Raw genomic sequence first — 19,891 nt, forward strand, 5'->3', positions numbered from 1 at the left:
GTTGAACAAACCTAGACAAACAAGCAGTTGACTGTCATTACAGCTGGTTGCAGAGCATTAAAGAATCTGAGTAACTGCAATCTTACCGACGTTTTGGCCAACCTGACCGCATTTTCCAACCCGTACAGCTTTCCCCGAACCAAAAAGACGCCTGCGGACCAAATTGCGCAGTCCTCGTGAAGCCAGTGCTCGTTAGCATCAAGAGGAACTATTGGAGGACTGAACCAATCTGTGTCACCATCCGTCCTTGGTCTCTTAGACGAAGAAGGACCATTGGACAACTCACTATCGCTGGTCCAAAAACACTCAGGAACATGTTTCCCTCTAAAAGACAAGTCTGAGTCACTATTTTCCTCCTCCTGTGGATTAGAAACCACTTTAGATGCTGCTTTGGGTAGTACGGCCCCTTCAGGGTAATACGGCCCATGCAAGTCCCCGAGATCCATCGCATTGGCCGAGCCGCCGCAGAGAGAGCAAACCAGGACGTCCCGTTGCGCCGCGTCCAGGCAAACCCGTCCGTACTGCAAGCCAGGCGTCGTGGGCATCACGCCAGACACAAATCCACCACACTGGCTTCGCTTTCCCTGTTTGATCCGGAGGCTGTCCTCAGGATAGTTGATGATTGTACAGACCGGGAAGTCCTTCATCTGCAAGCGCACGTAAGGCGCGAAGGTGTCGTCCCGCACGTCCTTCTTCTCCTCTTTGTGTTTCAGACACTTGAGTTTGATTTCGGGTTCCTGTGGTGGGAAAAATGACGCACGCCCGACGTTGTTTTTCTTTCGCTTCCGTTTGGCAGATTTCTTCGGGCTTTGGTGAGCCAATGTTGGTTTTTGATGCTTGACTGACACCGAATGATGGTTTCTTAACCTCCTAGAGGACTTTTTCTTTGTGCGTTTTACAAATGCATCTAACGTCTTTGCGGAAGATGAGGTAGATAGTGTGGCTTTGCGTCTACTTGAACGTCTGACCTCGGTTTCTTCTTTCTTCTTCTGCTGCTGCTTCTTCTTCACCTCCACCGCTTTGCGAATCCTTTCCAGCATGTTTTTCTTGGACTTGCTCGTCTGAACTTTTCTTTTACACGTGCGACTCAATCTGACGGGATGGATGTCTTGAACAATGGCTTCCATTCTCACACCTCGTCCAGCTCTCGGAGGCAGCCTTTTCCTCTCAAGCTTGCCGCTAGATGACAAATCATTGCATGTTTTAGATGCATCCGTGTCGGTTTCTTCTGAGGATGCATCGTCGACATGCACAGACTCTGTGTTGCATGTTTTGTCAGTCTTCTCTGTTGGCATTTTTGGCAATTCTGTGTCTGCTGCTTCTGCCACTGTAGAATCAAACTCTTCCTCTTGCTTTGCTCCACTCGGAGAGTTTGCGGTTTGCGGCAAAGTGAAAACATCCTCTATCGGCTCTGCTGACGGAGACTCGGGATCTAACGGACTAACAAAGTCTTGGTTTAACGAAATGGCGAAGCCATCGTTCGGTAAAACCACCGGCTCCTCAGACCTTGAGATGAGAAAGACAACCTCCGGATTGGCGTTCTGGTGCAAACCATCAGCGTTCGTGCCATTGTCCTCCGGAAATCCTCCTTCGAAGGGTCTGACGTTCCACAGGCCGTTCGCAGCTCCGTTTTGGAGCTCGTCCACACTGATTGGGAACCTGCACTCGCCAGGATCGGCTTGTAAAGATTTAAGCGTTTCCAAAGCCAGGTTTTCCACATCTTGCAAATCCGGAGGTGGCTGAAGGTAGCAGAACGCCGCCACGTTTTCAACAACCTGAGCCGGCGACATGAAACCGAACTGATCGCACGCTGTCAATCCGACCGGTACGGACACCTGCTGGAGACAGTGTTGGTCCACTGAAAGAGCCGCATCTCCTGCATCCGTCACCAGCTTTCCGGGATCGTACGCAGCGGGATGCAACGCAAACGCTTTGCCCAAAGAAGGAACGCCGTAGATCGGGGAATGCTCAGAGAAGACGTGCGACCGGCTCACGTAGGAGAGCGTGACGGTCGTGTTGGAAAGCGCATTATCCGGTTGGATCTGGTCTGTGGGAAGCGGAAGCAGATCAGGGTCGGTTTCGGGAAGCAATATTCCATTGCTGGTCCCAGGATTGACAAACCAGCCTGGCGTCTGGACGACAATGGGGTTGGCTTTTAGAAGGCATTCCTCGTTCCGCGTCAGGTCGAAGATGTTGGGGAGGTTGCAGGCGGAGGACAGATCCTGAGGCTGTAGACCATCTGAGTCGCTGGGAGGCTCTTCCATATCAACTGAAAAGAAAAAAAAAAAAGAAACAATTTATTAATATAGCACCATTGCAAAAAAATGCAACTGACTGAAGTGCTTAAAATAACTAATCGCAAAACCTATTTAAAAAAAAAAAAAAAAAAAATGGAATCAGATAGTCTCCACAGCTGCTCATATGCCAAATTAAACAAACAGGTTTTTAATTTGGATTTGAAAATTGCTGGGAGGCTCTTCCATATCAACTGAAAAAGAAACATGAGGGGCAATTTTATTAATATAGCACCATTACAAAAAATGCTATTAAAAAAAATGCAAGAGCCAAAATAATAATAATAATGAAAAAATAAAAAATGATCAATGAAAAAAACTGGAATCAGGTTCTTTCCACAGCTGCTCATACGCCAAATGTGACCCTGGGCCACAAAACCAGTCTTAAGTCGCTGGGATATATTTGTAGCAATAGCCAAAAATACATTGTATGAGTCAAAATTATTGATTTTTCTTTCATGTCAAAAATCAGTAGGAAAATAAGTAAAGATCATGTTCCATGAAGATTTTTTGTGAAATTCTTACTGTAAATCTATCAAAATGTAATTTTTGATTAGTAATATGCATTGTTAAGAACTTAATTTGGACAACTTTAAAGGTGATTTTCTCAGTATTTTGATTTTTTTGCACCCTCAGATTTCAGTTTTTCAAATAGATGTATCTCGGCCAAATATTGTCCTATTCTAACAAATCATACATCAGTAGAAAGCTTATTTATTGAGCTTTCATATGATGTATATATCTCTGTTTTGTAAAATTTAACCTTATGACTGGTTTTGTGGTTCAGGGTCACAAATAAAAGAAACAGGTTTTTAATTTAGATTGGAAAATCACCATTAAAAATAATGCAAGTTGACCAATGTGCTTTTAAATGTGCATTAAAAGATTTCATTAAAAATGTCTTTAATAAAAAGAATAAATAAATAAAAACAAATATTTAGAAAGAATAATAAAGATAATAAAGCTGGTCATATACCAACTAATAGAAATAGGTCTTCAAATTGGATTTGAAAATGCTGAATATTATGTGAATGTTGCTCTAAATTATTAGCATGACTTAATCACATATTTGAACCACTTCAGATTCATGCAATCAGTGTTGAGCCATTATTGCGCCATAGCGGAAATATTACGCAAGAGCTACTGCACATTGAAGCGCTGGCTTAGAAAAGACAAGCAGGCATAATAAAATAATGTGCTGTAGAAGAGAAGAAAGATACAATATATTGCCAAAAGTATTGGGACACCCCTTTCTAATGAACTGGTTTGACTACTTTAGTAATTTCCATGAGTACAAATCTTAATGTTTAAGCATAGAATGATATCCTAGGGAATTTTGTGCTTCTAATTTAATAGCAGCAGTTTGGACAGGACCCTTTTCTATTCTAACATGACAATGTCTCTGTGACTGTGACTTGAAGACCAGTCAACGTGACTGGTCTTCAAAAAGTCCTAATCCCAGCTGAACACCTCTGGTGTGACTTTAAAGGCAGACTTTGAGCCAAAAATTTATCACCAAACACCAATGACTTGTACGTAAGGGTACAATCATTTTAGACACTTCCAAATCCATTGCAACAGAGATAAAAATAAAATTTTTAAATGCATGAATTGTGTTTCCATCTTTGTTGCCACAGTTTGGAAAGTGCCTTTTTCTGTTCTAAAGAAGGGTACATATAGTGTATGTATAAGTCATTGGTTTTGGAGTTTTTGGTCTGCATTTAAAGTCACACCAGAGGTGTTCAGGGATTAAGACTTTGCTTTATGCAGACCAGCCAGGTTCTCCCACACTGACTGAATCAATCATTTCTTTTTGAACTTTGCCTAATACACAGAGGCATGGTTCGGTTTTAATAGAAAAGGATCCTGTCCAAACTGTTGCACACAATCCCCTAGAATATCATTACATGCTTAAACAGTAAGATTTATTCTCATTGAAAATACTAAAGTAGTCAAACCTTTTCATTCAATACTTTTGGCAATTTAGTGTATCATGGTATTTTGATATATACCACAATATTATACTGTAGCCACACTATCAGTCAAAAGTTTTTTAATGTTTTTAAAGAAGTCTCTTCTGCTCACCAAGCCTGCATTTATTTGATCCAAAGTACAGCAAAAACAGTAAAATTCTGAAATATTTCTATTTGAATATATTTTAAAATGTAATTTATTCCTGATTTCAAAGCTGAATTTTTAGCCTCATTACTCCAGTCACATGATCCTTCAGAAATCACATTTATTCACAATCACAATTATTATTATGTTGAAAAATGGGAGTAGAATTTTTCCAGGTTTCTTTACTGAACAGAGAGTTCAGAAGAATGGCATTTATTTAAAATAAAAGCTTTTGTAACATTATACACTATATCATTTCAAAACCTCGGAGTCAGTATTTTTGGAGTGGGGGAAAAGACATTTTTAGAAATTAATACTTTTATGCTCTAAATTGATCAAAAGTGATGAAGACATTTAGAATGTTACAAAAGATTTCTATTTCAGATAAATGCTTCTGAAGAAACCTAAAAAAAAAATTCTACTCAGCTGTATTCAACATAATAATACTAAATGCTTTTTGAGCAGCAAACCAGAATATTTTTATAATGATTTCTTAAAGATTATGTGAATGGAGTAATGATGCTAAAAAATATTAAATTAGAAAGCAGTTATTTTAAATAGTAAAATTATTTCAGAATGTTACTGTTTTTGTATTTTTATCAAATAAATGCAGGCTTGGTGAGCAGAAGAGACTTAAAAAACATTAAAAATCTTGCTGTTCAAAAACTTTTAAATGGTAGTGTATTAACGTTATATGCCAAATTATGGCACATAACTTTTCTTTTATGGTATAAAGACTAAAAGGTCACACTTGTGACCTTGGAAATTAATTAACGTGGTATTGGAAATTACTAGGAAATATTAAAATACAAAGCAATTCCTTTTGGGTACAATCTACAAATCAGCCACAATGAAGAAATATTTGATAATATATTATTTTATATACATATGATGCTAATTTAGAGGTGAATACTGTGTAGCACAATGAAATACCCTCAAAATACAAAATATTAAAGAATATGACTGAAGTAAATTCAAGCACACTTTATTATTAAATATAAGGCTTGCTATTTTTTCAATCTCTTAATATTAACCAGAAGGTTAATATTTACCACGGTAATGAACGATTAACTTACGATTACTAAACCATAGTATTTTATTATAGACCACAGTTAATATACACTATGGTATTTTCATAGCATATTAGATAGAATATTAGAATTATTTCTGAAGGATCTGGAGTAATGATGCTAATATTCAGGATTAAAATCAAAAGAATAAATAAAATCTTAATATATATATTCAAATAGAAATAAGGTATTTTAAATAGTAAAAAATAATTTGAAATGTTACTGTTATTGCTGTGCTTTGGACCAAATAAATGCAGGCTTGGTGAGCTGAAGAGACTTATCTAAATAAAAATCAGTGCAAAGAAATACAAACAAAAACACCTTTTTTTTCCTAAATATTTAAATATTTACAGTAAATTAAATGAATAGATTCTTTATTTAATATTAATTTCACTGATTGTTCATTATATTTTTTTCATGATCTTTTGGCCAAAATTATTGTGCAAAAATTTTAATATTTGGCACATCATAATAAATTAGACTGAAAATTTTAATTGATTCACAGCCCTAATTGTCATATTTTATTTATAAATACATGACTTATGATATAATCCATATAAAAATATCAATAATACAGGGTTCCTGCAGGTTTTTAGCAAGTAAATTTAAAACAAAGTAAATTATTCATAGTAATGCAAAAAATACCATACTGTTAATGTCTGGATACTTTATAAATCACTTTTGTACTTCTTAAGAAGAAATTAACACTTGTGACCTTGGAAATTATTAGAAAATAAATTAATGTGGCATTGAAAATTAATATAAAATATGAAAATACAGAGCAATTCCTTCTGGGTACGATCTACAAATCAGCCACAATGAAGAAGTCTTTGATAATACATTATTTAATATAAAAATGACGTTAATTTTGAGGTGAACACTGTGTAGCACAACGAAATAACCCTCAAAACACAAAATATTAAAGATTATGACTGAAATAAACTCAAGCACACTTTATTATTAAAACTAAGGCTTGCTATTTTTTTCGATCTGTTAATATCGACCAGAAGGTTAATGTTTACCAAGGTAATTAATTATTACTACAGTATTTTCGTAAACCATAGTATTTTAAAATAGACCACAGTTAATATACACTACTAGTAATGCAAAAAAATACCGCACTGTTGTACTTTAAGTTAATGTCTGGACACTTTATAAATCACTTTATACTCCTGTATTAAGTGTAAAACCTCAAATTCATGATCAGGCCTTGATTAAAGCCAAGACTGCATTTATATTAAAACGCATTAACTGATTTATTAGCGCATAAACTAACACTGATTGCATGAATCTCCTTGAACAGTCATGTTTAATCTCCGGAAACGGATAAATGTGTGTTTTTTTTAACTAAATAACATGTCATTATGATCTGGATAACATCCAGAACTGTCAAACACCCCCAAACCAGATTTAATCCGGGTTCGTCTTGTTCTTCATGCTCCGCTTTGATTCACACCTGTGCTGTGATTCTGTGTCGCGTTTGTTATGCTAACGTTAGCATAGCCGGTTGTTAGCATGCGGGCTAATATACAATCCAGACGACAGTAAATAACGCTCACCAACGCCTTCAAATAAATGTACGTCGTTATGAAACCCAATTAAGCAGCGTGATTAATCAGAGAAACGCGCTAGAGAAGCGCCGTAGGCTTCCGTTAGCAAGGCGAGCTAAACAAAGAGCGCGCGTGCACATACTCACCCGAGCAGATGCATTTATTTACGAAACCATCGCAAACTCCATCCCGCTGAAACGAACACCCACCCTTTCAGGTGCGACCGCGTCTGTTTGAGTAGAGTGTGGAGTTTGGGGTGAATAATGCATGAAACGGGGGCTTCTCATACTTTTGAGCTCCAGTGGTTTTGGTCACGGCTGCGCTGCTGCTGCTGCTGTCAGAGTCATGATGAGCCATTGCGCAGCATTATGGGACTTGTTGTAGTTAGTCCACCGAACAATGTAGTTATAGTGCGACACAGGCTTTGCTTTTTATTTATTGCATATTTGCACTATCAGCCAAAATTTTTTAGTCTCTTCTGCTCACCAAGCCTGCATTTATTTGTTCCAAAGTGCAGCAAAAAAAGCTTTAAAATTGTGAAATATTTTTACTATTTAAAATAGCTGCTTTCTATTTGAATATATTTTAAAATATAATTTATTTCTGTAATCAAAGCTGAATTTTCAGCATCATTACTCCAGTCACAGTATTTTTATTTTTATTTTTTGTGGAAAGAAATGATAGAAACTAACACTTTTATTTAGCAAGGATGCTTTAAATACTTAAAAGTGATGATAAAGACATTTCTATTTCTAAGCTTTATATTTATCAAAGAAACCTGAAAAAATTCTGCTCAGCTGTTTTCAACATAATAATAAATTATGTAATAAATTACATTTTCAAATCTATTCAAATAGAAGTTATTTTAAATAGTTAAAATATTTCAAAATGTTACTGTTTTTACTGTACTTTGGATCAAATAAATGCAGTTTTAAAATAGTTTGCTCATGATTTTATGATTGTAAATAACAATAAATTAAATTAAGATTATTTAATATTAATTACAATGATTGTTTATGATATTATTTTTAATAATCTCTTGGCCAAAATTATTGTGCAAAAATTTAAATGGATTCACAGCCCTAATTTTCATGTATTTATAAATGAAATTATATGACTTATACTATAAGCCATATGAAAATATAAAAAACTACATACATTTACTTGAGAAACAAAATGTCAGAAGTCTTGTTTTCGGGGAATATCTCAAAATGAAGTGTTTATGATTAAAACGAGGTCAAATATCTACCAATGGAAACCAGAAAAAACCTGCTTAGCTGTTTTCAATGTAATAATAATAATAATAATACATGAGCAGAATGATTTCTGAAGGATCATGTGACACTGAAAACTGGAGTAATGATGCAAAATCAATAAAAAAGTAATAAAGTATAATATTAATAATAAAGTAATGATGCATTTAATCAAGATTTCAGATAAATACTATTCTTCTGAACTTTCTATTCATCAAAGAAACCTGAAAAAAAAAGTCAATATAAATGTTTTTGAGCAGCAAATCAGAATATTAGAATGATTTCTGAAGGATCTGGAGTAATAATGCTAAATTTCAGCTTTAAAACCAAAGGAATAAATTAAATTTTTAACTTATATTCAAATAGAAAGAAGTTATTTTAAATAGTAAAGTATTTCAAAATTGTAGTTGTTGCTGTGCTTTGGATTAAATAAATGCAGGCTTGGAGAGCAGAAGAGACTACTTAAAAAAAAAAAAAAAAACATTAATCTTTTGAAAATGAATGCAACAATTTTTCTAAATATTAAAATATTTACAATAAATTAAATGAATAGATTCTTTAATATTAATTTCACTGATTGTTCATAATATTTTTTTCATAATATTTTAGCCAAAATTATTGTGCAAAAATTTAATTATTTGGCACATCATAAATTAGACTGAAATTTTTGATTCACAGCTCTAATTGTCATATAATTTAATTTATAAATACATGACTTGTGATATAAATCATATAAAAATATCAATAATACAGGTACCTGCAAGTACATTTAAGACTCAGTAAATAACTTGAAAAAAATTAGAAAGAATTGTATTGTACCATCAATGCTTTACAATAACTATTTTCTATTTAAATATATTTTAAAATGTAGTTTATTCCTGTGATTCAAAAGTTGAATTTTTAGCACCATTACTCCATTCACATTATACTTCAAAAATTATTCTAATATTCTGGTGTGCTGCTCAAAAAACATTATTTTTATGTTGAAAAAACCCAAGTACAATTTTTCAGGTTTCTTTGATGAATAGGAAGTAAAAAAAACCCAGCATTTATCTGAAACAGAAATCGTTTGAAACATAACATGTCTTTATCATCACTTTGATAGATTGACAGCATCCTTGCTAAATAAAAGTATTCATTTTTATGATTTTTTTTGCAAATTTAAGTTCTTGGAATTATATTTTTCCATTGGTAGATTTTTGATTTTGTTTTAATCATAAACTCACTTTGTTTCGATTCATTTTCAGAAAACAAGACTCCCATCCCAAGACTGCCATTTTGCTTCTTGATTTATGAATCTTTTTGGAAAACAAGATAAAAATCCTGGGTAAGGTATTGACTTTTGTAATGTGATCAGAAGGTCCAGCAAAAGCAGTTTTCATATTCTAGCGGTTTTATATTTTTTAAGAAATAGAAATAAGTTAGTAGTTATATTCAACACTTAAAAGATTGAAAATACAATCCGTTCAATAAAATACTTTAATCATTTACTTGGTCTTTTTAAAAAAAGTTATAAATTCACTTTTGCATTGTGATCAGAGGGTCCAGTAAGTTTAGTTTTGATGAATTAAATGATGAATTAAAAAGTAATAGAAATCCATTGGAAGTTATATATTCAACACTTAAATAGTCAAACATTTCAAAATTTCACTGTTTTTGCTGTACTTTGGATCAAATAATGCAGGCTTGGTGAGCAGAAGAAAAACATGAAAAATCTTACCATTCGAAAACTTTCGACTGGCAGTGTATAAACTTACTTTGTTCGTTTTCTCAGAAAACAAGACTTCATTTCTTCATTTTTATCTTGATTTAAAAATGTTTAGACTCATTCCCTGAAAAAAAAAAACAATGCTGAAGAAAGATGTGCATGCAACATTTAACGCAATGACCCGTAGAAAACCTGAATGAAAAAGAGTGCAAGAGAGGGTGCAAAAATATTTATTGCTAATAAACCTGTTGTCAGTTTGTGTACATTTGCGGTATATTTACAATAATGTATAGATGAATGGAAATGTGAGACAAAAATTCATAACATTTAAATAAATACAAAGGACTGCCACTGAACAACACTACAGACTTTATCCGCCTTGAAGAAAAAAAAAGAAAAAGAAACCTCCCATTCATGTGAGTGGACCATTATTCCTTATATAAACTTGTTAATATTCTTTAGAGCAGCCCAAACCCTCCCAGGTCTGTTCTCCTGTGTGTTTTACAGTCCTTTATCTCAAACATCCAGAGATGCTGCAGAGGGTCAGCGGTTAATGATGCAAGCCTCGATTAAATGCAGCTATTTTACGCATCCCGTTTCACTAAAACAATAAAGAGCTGGAGGCAACGTGCAAACCGATCCGCATCACACGCGAGCTTCGAGCCGTGACGATTCCTGCTGTTGGTTAACGCGCCAATAATCTGTAGTGTCGAGTCGTTACGTGGGTTAACTTCCTCCACTTCACACAAACTAACGTTAAAACAGTAGCTTACACAGTCGTGTTTAGTGTACGCATGATAGATGCTTCATTAAAAACTAGGTATTTACATTAAGACATGGCAATGAAAACAAACCAACAACGTCACAGTAACTGAAGTGCATCAAATGCAGACTATAGACATAAAACTCAAACTTCATACCATGTTTAATATACGCTGTAGCTGTGACCAGTGTGTCTCTAAGTGATTAATTACTGGGCTAAAATACGCGGCTCTTTATTAACATGCAGCGAGTCCGTGTCAGAAGTCCTTAGTGTCCTTGTTGTCAAACAAGTGAAGTCTCTGCTCCGCCGTCAAACCTTCCTTCAGACTCTGGGGACGCAAACAGAGACACAGAGATACTCAAATGTCATGTTTCTGAGCTTGTTAATAAACACCACATTCAAACTGGGTTTTTGCAGATTTAGGAAGGACTTCTAAGCAAGTCCTGCTTTAATATTGATCAAAATGAAGTACGTTTATGATTAAAACTAACAAATATCTACCAGTGGAGTCTGAAATATCAACTTCATTCAAAAGCAAAAGTTTTCACACCCTACTGACAGATCTTTTGATCTTGATTTAAAGGAGTAGTTCAAACTCGGGGGCACCATAGAAGTCCATTATATGCAGAGAAATCCTGAAATGTCTTCCTCAAAAAACTATTTTCTTATGACTGAAGAAAGAAAGACAGACATGAACATCTAGGATGCCAAGGGGATGAGTACATTATCTGTAAACTTTTGTTTTGAAAGTGAACTACTCCTTTAAGGATGTTTAGACAAAGACAAAAATATTCAAGTTAATGCTATAAAGGTATAAAAATTAAGACTTTCTGCTCTAATCTGCTCTTAACCCTCTGGTATTGTTCATTCGGGAGTCACACTTGTCTTTTTCACGGTCAAAAGTGACCAAAGACCTGAAATTTTACTAATCAATATTTATGCAATAATGATAAGTTTTTTCAAAAGATTTTTACATTAATTTTAAATTATGGCAGTATTTCATGTTAAAAGAGAAACAATGCCTTTAAAATCCAATCCCATCTGGTCAGAGTAAAAAAAGAAAAACATCTGCAATTCCATGGTTTAGTCACTAGATTCCTGTATGAAAGATTTATAAATTCTCTAGCTGTTTTTAGACAAAGACTTATTTTATTAAGTTGTGGATTTGGATATACACTATCAGTCAAAAGTTTGGACGCACTCGGATTCATTTTTTTATTTTATTTTTAGTAAAATATTAATTATTTTTAAAAACAATACAGTACATTTTTTTTATTTTATTTTGATTTGATTGTATTGTATTGATTTTTAAATACAAATTGTGCCAAGGAATGATTCTCAGTTTGTTTTTAAGAAAAGCATTTGGTTTTTTCCATGGGAAAAAAATTCTTAACTTTAGTTTTTCTTAAAAACAAACTGACAATTATTCCTTGGCACAACAATTTGTATTTGAAAATCAAATCAAATCAAATGAAAATGAATAAAATAAAAAATATATTGTATTGTTTTTTAAATAATTAATATTTGACTTAAAAAAAAACATTAAGTCAAGTGTGTCCAAACTTTTGACTGGTAGTGTACATCTAGACATTCTCAAAGACAACTTTTGTGTAGGTTTTGAAATGTCAGTTTTTGCATAAATTTTACTACAGTCAAACCTGAACAGAAAAAAAATAAACAAAAATGTTACAGAAATGAACAGTAATACTTTATCAGAGGTTAATCAATCTGATTTCAACTGATTATTTAAGTCATCTGGCTCAATTTTGCCACATTGTTACAGCCCGTGTCCGTGTTTTAACAGCAATTTTTGCTGATTTATTGATTTTATTTAATGCATTTACAAAAAAAAAAAAAAAAAAGAATTCTGTTACAGTCACATTAATTCACTGGGGGGGAGTGTTGTGTCTATTTTGTACTCGAGTGTCACCCCTTCATTGCTGTGCACTCTTTTTCTGCATCATGAATGATTTGTAGATTGTACGCACAAAAAAAAAAAAAAATCTATTTTTTAGTGGTGGCCATAGATTAATTTTTTTAATCTAGATTAATCTCACTGTAATCTTGGAATTAATCTAGATTAAAATGGATCATTTGAATTCTGCCGAAGGTGATGTGTGCTACCCAAATAATGACTAAAAGTCTTTGAGAATGGGTTTCTCAAGCCAGGTGGCGCATTAGACCAGGGGCTCATCTCATGTTTCCAAATGCATCACAAACTGCTTGACAATTGCATTTACAACACAATTAACTATACAAACTTGTGTAACCAACTATTCCTACACTGCATGTACTTCTGCGTAAAAGGCAGCGCGACGTGGGCGTTGCAGTTAAATACACATACGCACACGAGCATGGATATCTGCGTGCATACTTAAACTGCGTTGCTTTTAGAAATGTCAATTCAGTTGTTGCATATAGTTTAATGTCTTTATTTCGGGATTATCAAAAGTAAATTATAACTCAAATTTTACTGGGGCACAACAGATTTTCACTGGGGCACGTGCCCCAGTAAAAAGGGTCCAGCAGCGCACGCACCTGCCCTGAAGCAAACCCGGCGGCTTCATAGCTGCATCCATGTTAGCACGTCTCGTTTGATGTGGTAATTTCACAGTAGGCATACACACAGGTTTGAAGACTCGTTCTCGCCCCCTACAGTGCAATTCGGCTAGGTATACATCCGCGCTAAAATATCAAGGTGAAAGTCATCATAGCTTGTGTAGTATAGACTCATCTCCCAACCCAACTTTGAGAATAGATTAACAGCGATATTTTTTTTTATCGCCCGATAAGAGTCTCACGTTAACGCAGATAACGGCCCACCACTAGTATTTTTGCATATTACCCATTTTTCGAATCGAGTCTACAATTTGTTTTGTGTGGTCACATAGCAACAGCCATAAATATCAAGTTTCGTACTATTCCGATGAAGAAGTGATTTAAAAAAATTCTTAAAAAATTCTTAAAAAAAAAAAAAAAAGTCTAAAATGACCGAACAATACCAGAGGGTTAAGACTTTTTAAGGTCTTTGTTTGTGGAACGAGTGAAGACTAAGACCTGCAAAAACCCTGTTCCAAGCAACTCAAAAAAAAAAAAAAAAAAAAAACATGCTATTGCTGTAATAACATATTTCAAAAGGTCTTTTATTTTCATCTTCATTACAAATCCCTGCTTTTTCCTGCATTTAAATCAGTGACCTCAAGAAAAACTGATAGTAGTGCCACCAACAAACTCCAGTGACACACACACACACACACACACACACACACACACACCCCCCGCAGACACATGCCGTGAACCGCCTCGACCGCTCCTGTGAAACTCGATGAGTGTCTGAAATATGAACGATTTCCAGCAATGCATGTGGAAATGTCCTTGAGTCCATGAGACGCGTGTCTGATGAACATGAGATGACATGAACAGCCCTTCATTCAGCAGGATCACATGCACCACGTCAGTAAATAATGCAATCTGTTTGTTAGTCAATGCATGAGCTAGAGCTGGGCGATGTGGCCCAAAAAAAAAAAAAAAACTACTGCAATAATCCCAATCTTCATTTAGCATTAATGGGGGAGGTAATGCTTCCACATGTTTGTTATAATGAATGTAAACACATTTGTTTAAAATCAAACTCCACAAAGATAGATACCTTTTAATTTAGGGCCCCACAAAACTATTTTATTATTATTTACCCTCAATTGTGATTTCAAGAGGTGTACTCAAAATGACACATTCATACTTTTCTAAGTAACATACACTTTAAAAGCATGGTTTAATTAAATTCTATATTAAGTAAAATCAATGTATTGCCAAATAAGATTTGACTAAGTAAAAAGTTCTCAAACGTTTACTGGCCAAGCTAAAGTTGCTAGTTTCTTTGTTAAATTTACGTAACCAAGGTAAGTAGATTTTATTTAAAACTTTTACTTTACTTGAAATTTTATATAGTTATGTAATTTATTTAATTTTCTTTATAAATGTTGTTCAATAGTAAATAGACTGTACAGAGCATTAGCAGTAACACTTACTTAAAAAGTGTTAGTGCAAATTGTTATGAAGAGTTTTTAAAGTTATTTTTGTCGGTGTGATGGGAGGAAAAAATGTAACAAATTGCTTTGCAAAATGACTCACTATTTTAAAGCACTTGAAACTCATGCCAGTGCTCATTAGTGCAAATGCAACAAAAACTCAGGCAAACATGCATAGAAACTTTACAAACCCATTGCAATTGTTTGACTGAAAGTGTAATATATTAAATGCAATTAACAAATCATCAAATAACATTAAGTATGAAGTACCAGTTTGTGTTATTTTATTAATTTTAGGGCTGGTTTTTGTTTATGTTGTATTGAGGGCTTGTCTAAACAGGCCAATAACAGACTGTTAACTACTTTTTTAATTATACAGAACAAAATTACAAAGCCCAAGATCAGGTAAAAAGCTTTGTTTAGTGAAATCATGTGACTTTGGAAGTTTGATACACGCTCCAAATCACTGGTTCGAAACAAATGATTCACAACGGCTTTGTGGTTTATCAACTTCATGAAGCAGAGTTTGAAAGCACTTATGACTATCTGTTGGCAGTTATTCTCAAAGCAAAACAGCCTAAAGCTGCTGAAATGACTCTTGGAGCAGCTTTCATGTGTTCATGCCCTCATATCTTGAGACAAGCATCATGTGTGTTCGAGTTTGAGTAGTAGATAAAACTATGGCTCAAACATGCAGACTACTACACACATTGAAAGATTCATCCAGATCTAGTAAAACTATCCAAAGCTTATTGCTTTATCATGATCTCAATACGATATGGTTTATCGCCCAGCTCTAGCATGAAACCCTCTGAATGACGCACGGGGTGTTCACCGCATTCGCTCCCTTCTAAGGGCTTTTACCTAAAATCAGAAGTCAAAGGTCTTCAGGTTTAGTCTTTAGCTGTCCCAGGGCATGTCACGATTCACAGACTGGGAACAGAGGGAAAAACAGAGGAAACACACACACACACACGGGACTGTGTGTTAGAGGAGGGAATGTGCAAAAGACATTGTCTTACCGCTACCTATCAGGCTTTTTCCTGGGCAACAAAACAGCACACACACATTTCAGTTAGTAGAACCTGCTGTATTTTTGGTTAATGGCAATATCTTGTTGACCTGAGGGTGGCAGTGTGAGCTTAACTAACTCTAATTCAACACTAGAGGACTGAACGTGTGTCTGGAAACCTACCTTTGACCTCATGGTGCGTTCGGAGCGTTTGGCTGCTGCAGCCGCCATCTTTAAAATATCAGGATTGCTCTTTGACTTCATGATATCTGAAAGACACGACAGCAGGCTGGTTCATAACATGTACATGAATGTATTTAAGCGTGGGCTGATTTAGAGGCAAGGGTCGTACCATAACCACCGCGCTCCACGTCTTCCAGCGTGGGTTCCCCCAGTGCATCATGGGCCTGCTGCAGCTGCTCACGCAATCGGCTCAGATCGCGTTCTGCTTTGGCCCGTACGATGCTCAGCTCCGTGTAGATGTCCTTATACTTATCGGTTGCATATTTTTTATCCTGTGAAAAGACATGGTGCAGGATATAAACCTTAATCTATTGATTTTGTTTGTCTTGAAAGAGGTCTTACAAGTTCTTAGAATCTTGGTTTGAAAAAGTTTTAGGGCTCTACAGTGCAACCTGAAAACTACTGCATGCGACTATGAAAAAATATTTAGAAGCACCATGTGCGACTGACCCCATCAGCATATTTGTGTTTGCGCGGAGGAGAGCTTCAAAGGTTTCTGTGTTTTTGCAACGTTAAGTAATGCATTACGGACATATCTCACAAATCCTTTCATAAACAAAGTGTAGAGAGAGTGTAAATAAGAGACTGACTGTGCAGTGTAGAGAGCTTTGTTGATTATAATTTTGTAAGATTGTGATTAACTAAGAGGAGTGACAACTTTTAATGTTTTTTAAGGGAGTTTGTAAATGAGATATTAATACAACAGTTAAATAAACTACAAGTTAATATTAAGTGACTTACATTTTCTGACTATAACACTATTGCCTGATTTTGCTTTATTTTGTCATCAAAAATGGTCTGAAACAAGTCACAACTGAGCTGCTGCGCATCTCTAATCAAAGACAGTGTTGTTTCATTTATGAGTCAGTGATTCAATTTCCCATTCATAAAGCCACTTGCTTTATTCCTAAATGAATCAGTAGTTCAAATGAATCAAATGAATGATATGATTCAGTAATTAAATCAGTGTCTTGACGCCACCTACTGGCATACATAGTTTCATTATTGAAGTATCTTTTCAGTTATTTAAATAATTAATTATTTCTGTTTTCAAAATATTGTATTTAAAACATTAATCTCATACTAATTTCATTAGCTTGGAAACTTATTCTTACTATAATTGTTCTTATTCTGTTGTTATAATCAGAAAAAAAAAAAAAACTTAAACTATAAATCTAAAAAAAAAAAATGTACATAAAAGATGACATACTTTTAATAAAGATGCCAAAAATGCCATTACAGAGGTAAAAACAAAACTCCCCTGTAAATCACTTTAAGGAGTCAAATATCACCTCATAATGGAAAGGCAATTTTTTAATCAGATTTTTTTGATTATTGATTAGAAGTATAAGTTAGTGTTGGGCGATATGCTCAATTTTCATATCGTCCTATCGTCAGCCTGTGAGATCGCCGATACACAACACTATCGTGCTAATTTATTTAATAATATGTAAATGTGTCAATATGTAATAAATTCCTTATTCGTTTTGTAAGGGTAGTGCCTGTGACTTGTGACACAGTTGTGCGTGTACAGAACGCTGACGGTAGTTCTGTCGGAGGTTCAAGTTTACTTTCGGTTTCATTCTCTGCTATCTCCAGGGAGCAGTTAATGTGCGTGCATGAATGCAAATCGATGTATCTTTCTTTACCCGTCATATTGCGATAATGTTACCGCTGTATGTCTGATCGTTGTCATCAGTTCATGTTGTAGTTCAGTTCATATAGAATGTGGAGAAGCCATGTGCGTGTTATTCACGTGCGTATGTTTAGCGTAATTCTAGTTAACGCATACAGATGTTACTGAGGTGAATGTTTATGTTTACTATATACAGACAGATTCTGATATATGTGACCCTGGAGCACAAAACCAGTCTTAAGTCGCTGGGGTATATTTGTAGCAATAGGCAAAAATACATGTTATGGGTCAAAATTATTGATTTTTCTTTTATGCCAAAAATCATTAGGAAATTGAGTAAAGATCATGTTTCATGAAGATTTTTTGTAAAATTCCTACTATAAATATATCAAAATGTAATTTTTGATTAGTAATATGCATTGCTAAGAACTTAATTTGGACAACTTTAAAGGTGATTTTCTCAATATTTAGATTTTTTTGCACCCCCAGATTCCAGATTTTCAAATAGATGCATCTCGGCCAAATATTGTCCTATCCTAACAAACCATACATCAATTTATTTATTATTTATTGAGCTTTCATATGATGTACACATCTCAGTTTTGTTAAAAATTACCTTATGACTGGTTTTGTGGTCCAGGGTCACATATTGTATTTAATTCAGCCTTAACCACATTTTACTACCTCTGTTATCCTAATGACTGTCTACACTTAATCTATGTACACTGTATGATGAATAAGTGTCTAACCCATTTTCACTGCACACATCTGCGGCACTATCTACTCTATGCTTGTGTTTATACCGCGGCAAGTTTCTGAAGCATCCTAGAACCGACTCTCCGCGCTGCATCGCTAAAGTTAGGCGCCTTTTTGACGGATAATAATAATAATCATCTTACTATCGTCAAAGGCATCAGCAACAGGCGATATCTCTGACTATCGTCGATACACGATACTATCGTCTATCGGAACAAACCTAGTATAAGTGCTCTTGAACTTTTGACTGTGCTCCTTAAAAGAAAATAAGCATAGACACACATGAAGGTGCAGAACTTACTCTTTGGGCAGTTTGGAGCTCATCTTTTAAAGAGTTGATCTCCTGCTTCAAATACTGCACTTCTGACTCCTTCACCCTCAACATTACCTGCAAACACAAGTGTACGATGAGCATTTCATTCCCAGGATGCTGTGGAAGAAGAAAGAGCTAAACATAAAGGGAAGAAACAGACCTCTAGCTCGTACAGCTCCTTCCCCTGTATGACCCCGCCAGAGTCTCCGCCGTCCTCACTCGTCATTGATCGCATCTTAGTGATCTCAGCTGCCAGACGATTGTTCAGCTCCTGCACAACAGACAAGCAACACAAAGAGAGACTTTGGGTGACAAAATTGGACTTTTGGGTGCACTAAGGTCATGGTTATTTGACCGCATATTTTGGTTTCATTTTAGTCTGTCTTTTGACTAAAATGTCATTTAGTTTGTCAACTAAATCTAAAACACCAGTGGTTATATGTGCATTCTTAATAATAACTTGCTTACATCATTATTCACTCTTTCAAGCAGACATATTTATTTGTCTCATTTATGTGAATACTGAAAAATGTGTGTATTTGTATATTCAAGCACAAGAAGCAGCGAAAGAGAACTCTCTTCCCAAATGGTCCCTTCCTAACATTTGTCATGTTTTTATTCATTGACGAAATGGTAAATAGATTTGTCAGAGTTTTTGTCATTAATTTTTTTTTTTATTTAGTGATCGTCTCATTGTTATCAGTGAAAAGGGCCCTATGAAATCTATTTTTTTTTTCACCATTTTGTTTTCCAAATTCCATTAAAATTGTTACCATACCATTCTTTTTCCCTTTTAATTTTTCATCAAATATACTTAGTTTAGATGGTTAAAATGACATTTTATTAGTCAAAAAGCATGAAATATACAACTTCATAAGTTTAACAAAAATCTAATTTTTAGGGCCCTATGAAATACGTTTTATTTTTAGTTTTGTTTTCGTGTTCTGTGTTTTCCAATTCGATTTTTCTGGATTACATTTTAATGCAGCAATTTAATTAAATTTGAATTTGAATAATCAAAATGAAATGTTTAGTGTCCTTTTTCCCTAGAAATTCTGTTATGTGCTTAATTTTTTCTGGTAATCAAATGACTGCATAAATCCATTTAATTTACATTTTATTCAAACTGTTATTATTTTTATTTTTG

General features: G+C 34.6%; 2 protein-coding genes across 5 annotated transcripts in view; both read right to left on the reverse strand.

The window, feature by feature from the left end:
* Window positions 1-11: 11 nt before the first annotated feature.
* On the reverse strand, window positions 12-7,371 carry LOC141298313 (uncharacterized). Its single transcript, XM_073828817.1, has 2 exons — window positions 7,179-7,371; window positions 12-2,269 (listed from the first exon to the last, which is right to left on the reverse strand). Exon 2 carries the CDS (start codon window positions 2,262-2,264, stop codon window positions 12-14), a length of 2,253 nt encoding a protein of 750 aa, XP_073684918.1. The 5' UTR covers window positions 2,265-2,269; window positions 7,179-7,371.
* Window positions 7,372-10,207: 2,836 nt separating this feature from the next.
* mprip (myosin phosphatase Rho interacting protein) overlaps window positions 10,208-19,891 on the reverse strand; it is a 79,567-nt gene continuing 69,883 nt past the window's right edge. For 2 of the 4 annotated variants that reach the window (XM_073827836.1, XM_073827834.1), the window contains 5 exons: window positions 18,905-19,015; window positions 18,733-18,819; window positions 16,149-16,311; window positions 15,980-16,065; window positions 10,208-11,084 (listed from right to left, as the gene is read on the reverse strand). In XM_073827836.1, coding sequence (XP_073683937.1) covers window positions 11,013-11,084; window positions 15,980-16,065; window positions 16,149-16,311; window positions 18,733-18,819; window positions 18,905-19,015 — 519 coding nt within the window. In that variant the 3' untranslated portion in view covers window positions 10,208-11,012. Of the gene's footprint in view, window positions 11,085-15,648; window positions 15,718-15,806; window positions 15,828-15,979; window positions 16,066-16,148; window positions 16,312-18,732; window positions 18,820-18,904; window positions 19,016-19,891 lie in introns of all 4 variants that reach the window. The other 2 variants (XM_073827835.1, XM_073827837.1) reach the window with 2 other exon arrangements.

This window comes from Garra rufa, chromosome 22 (genome assembly GCF_049309525.1).
Source record: "Garra rufa chromosome 22, GarRuf1.0, whole genome shotgun sequence".
NCBI lineage: Eukaryota > Metazoa > Chordata > Actinopteri > Cypriniformes > Cyprinidae > Garra > Garra rufa.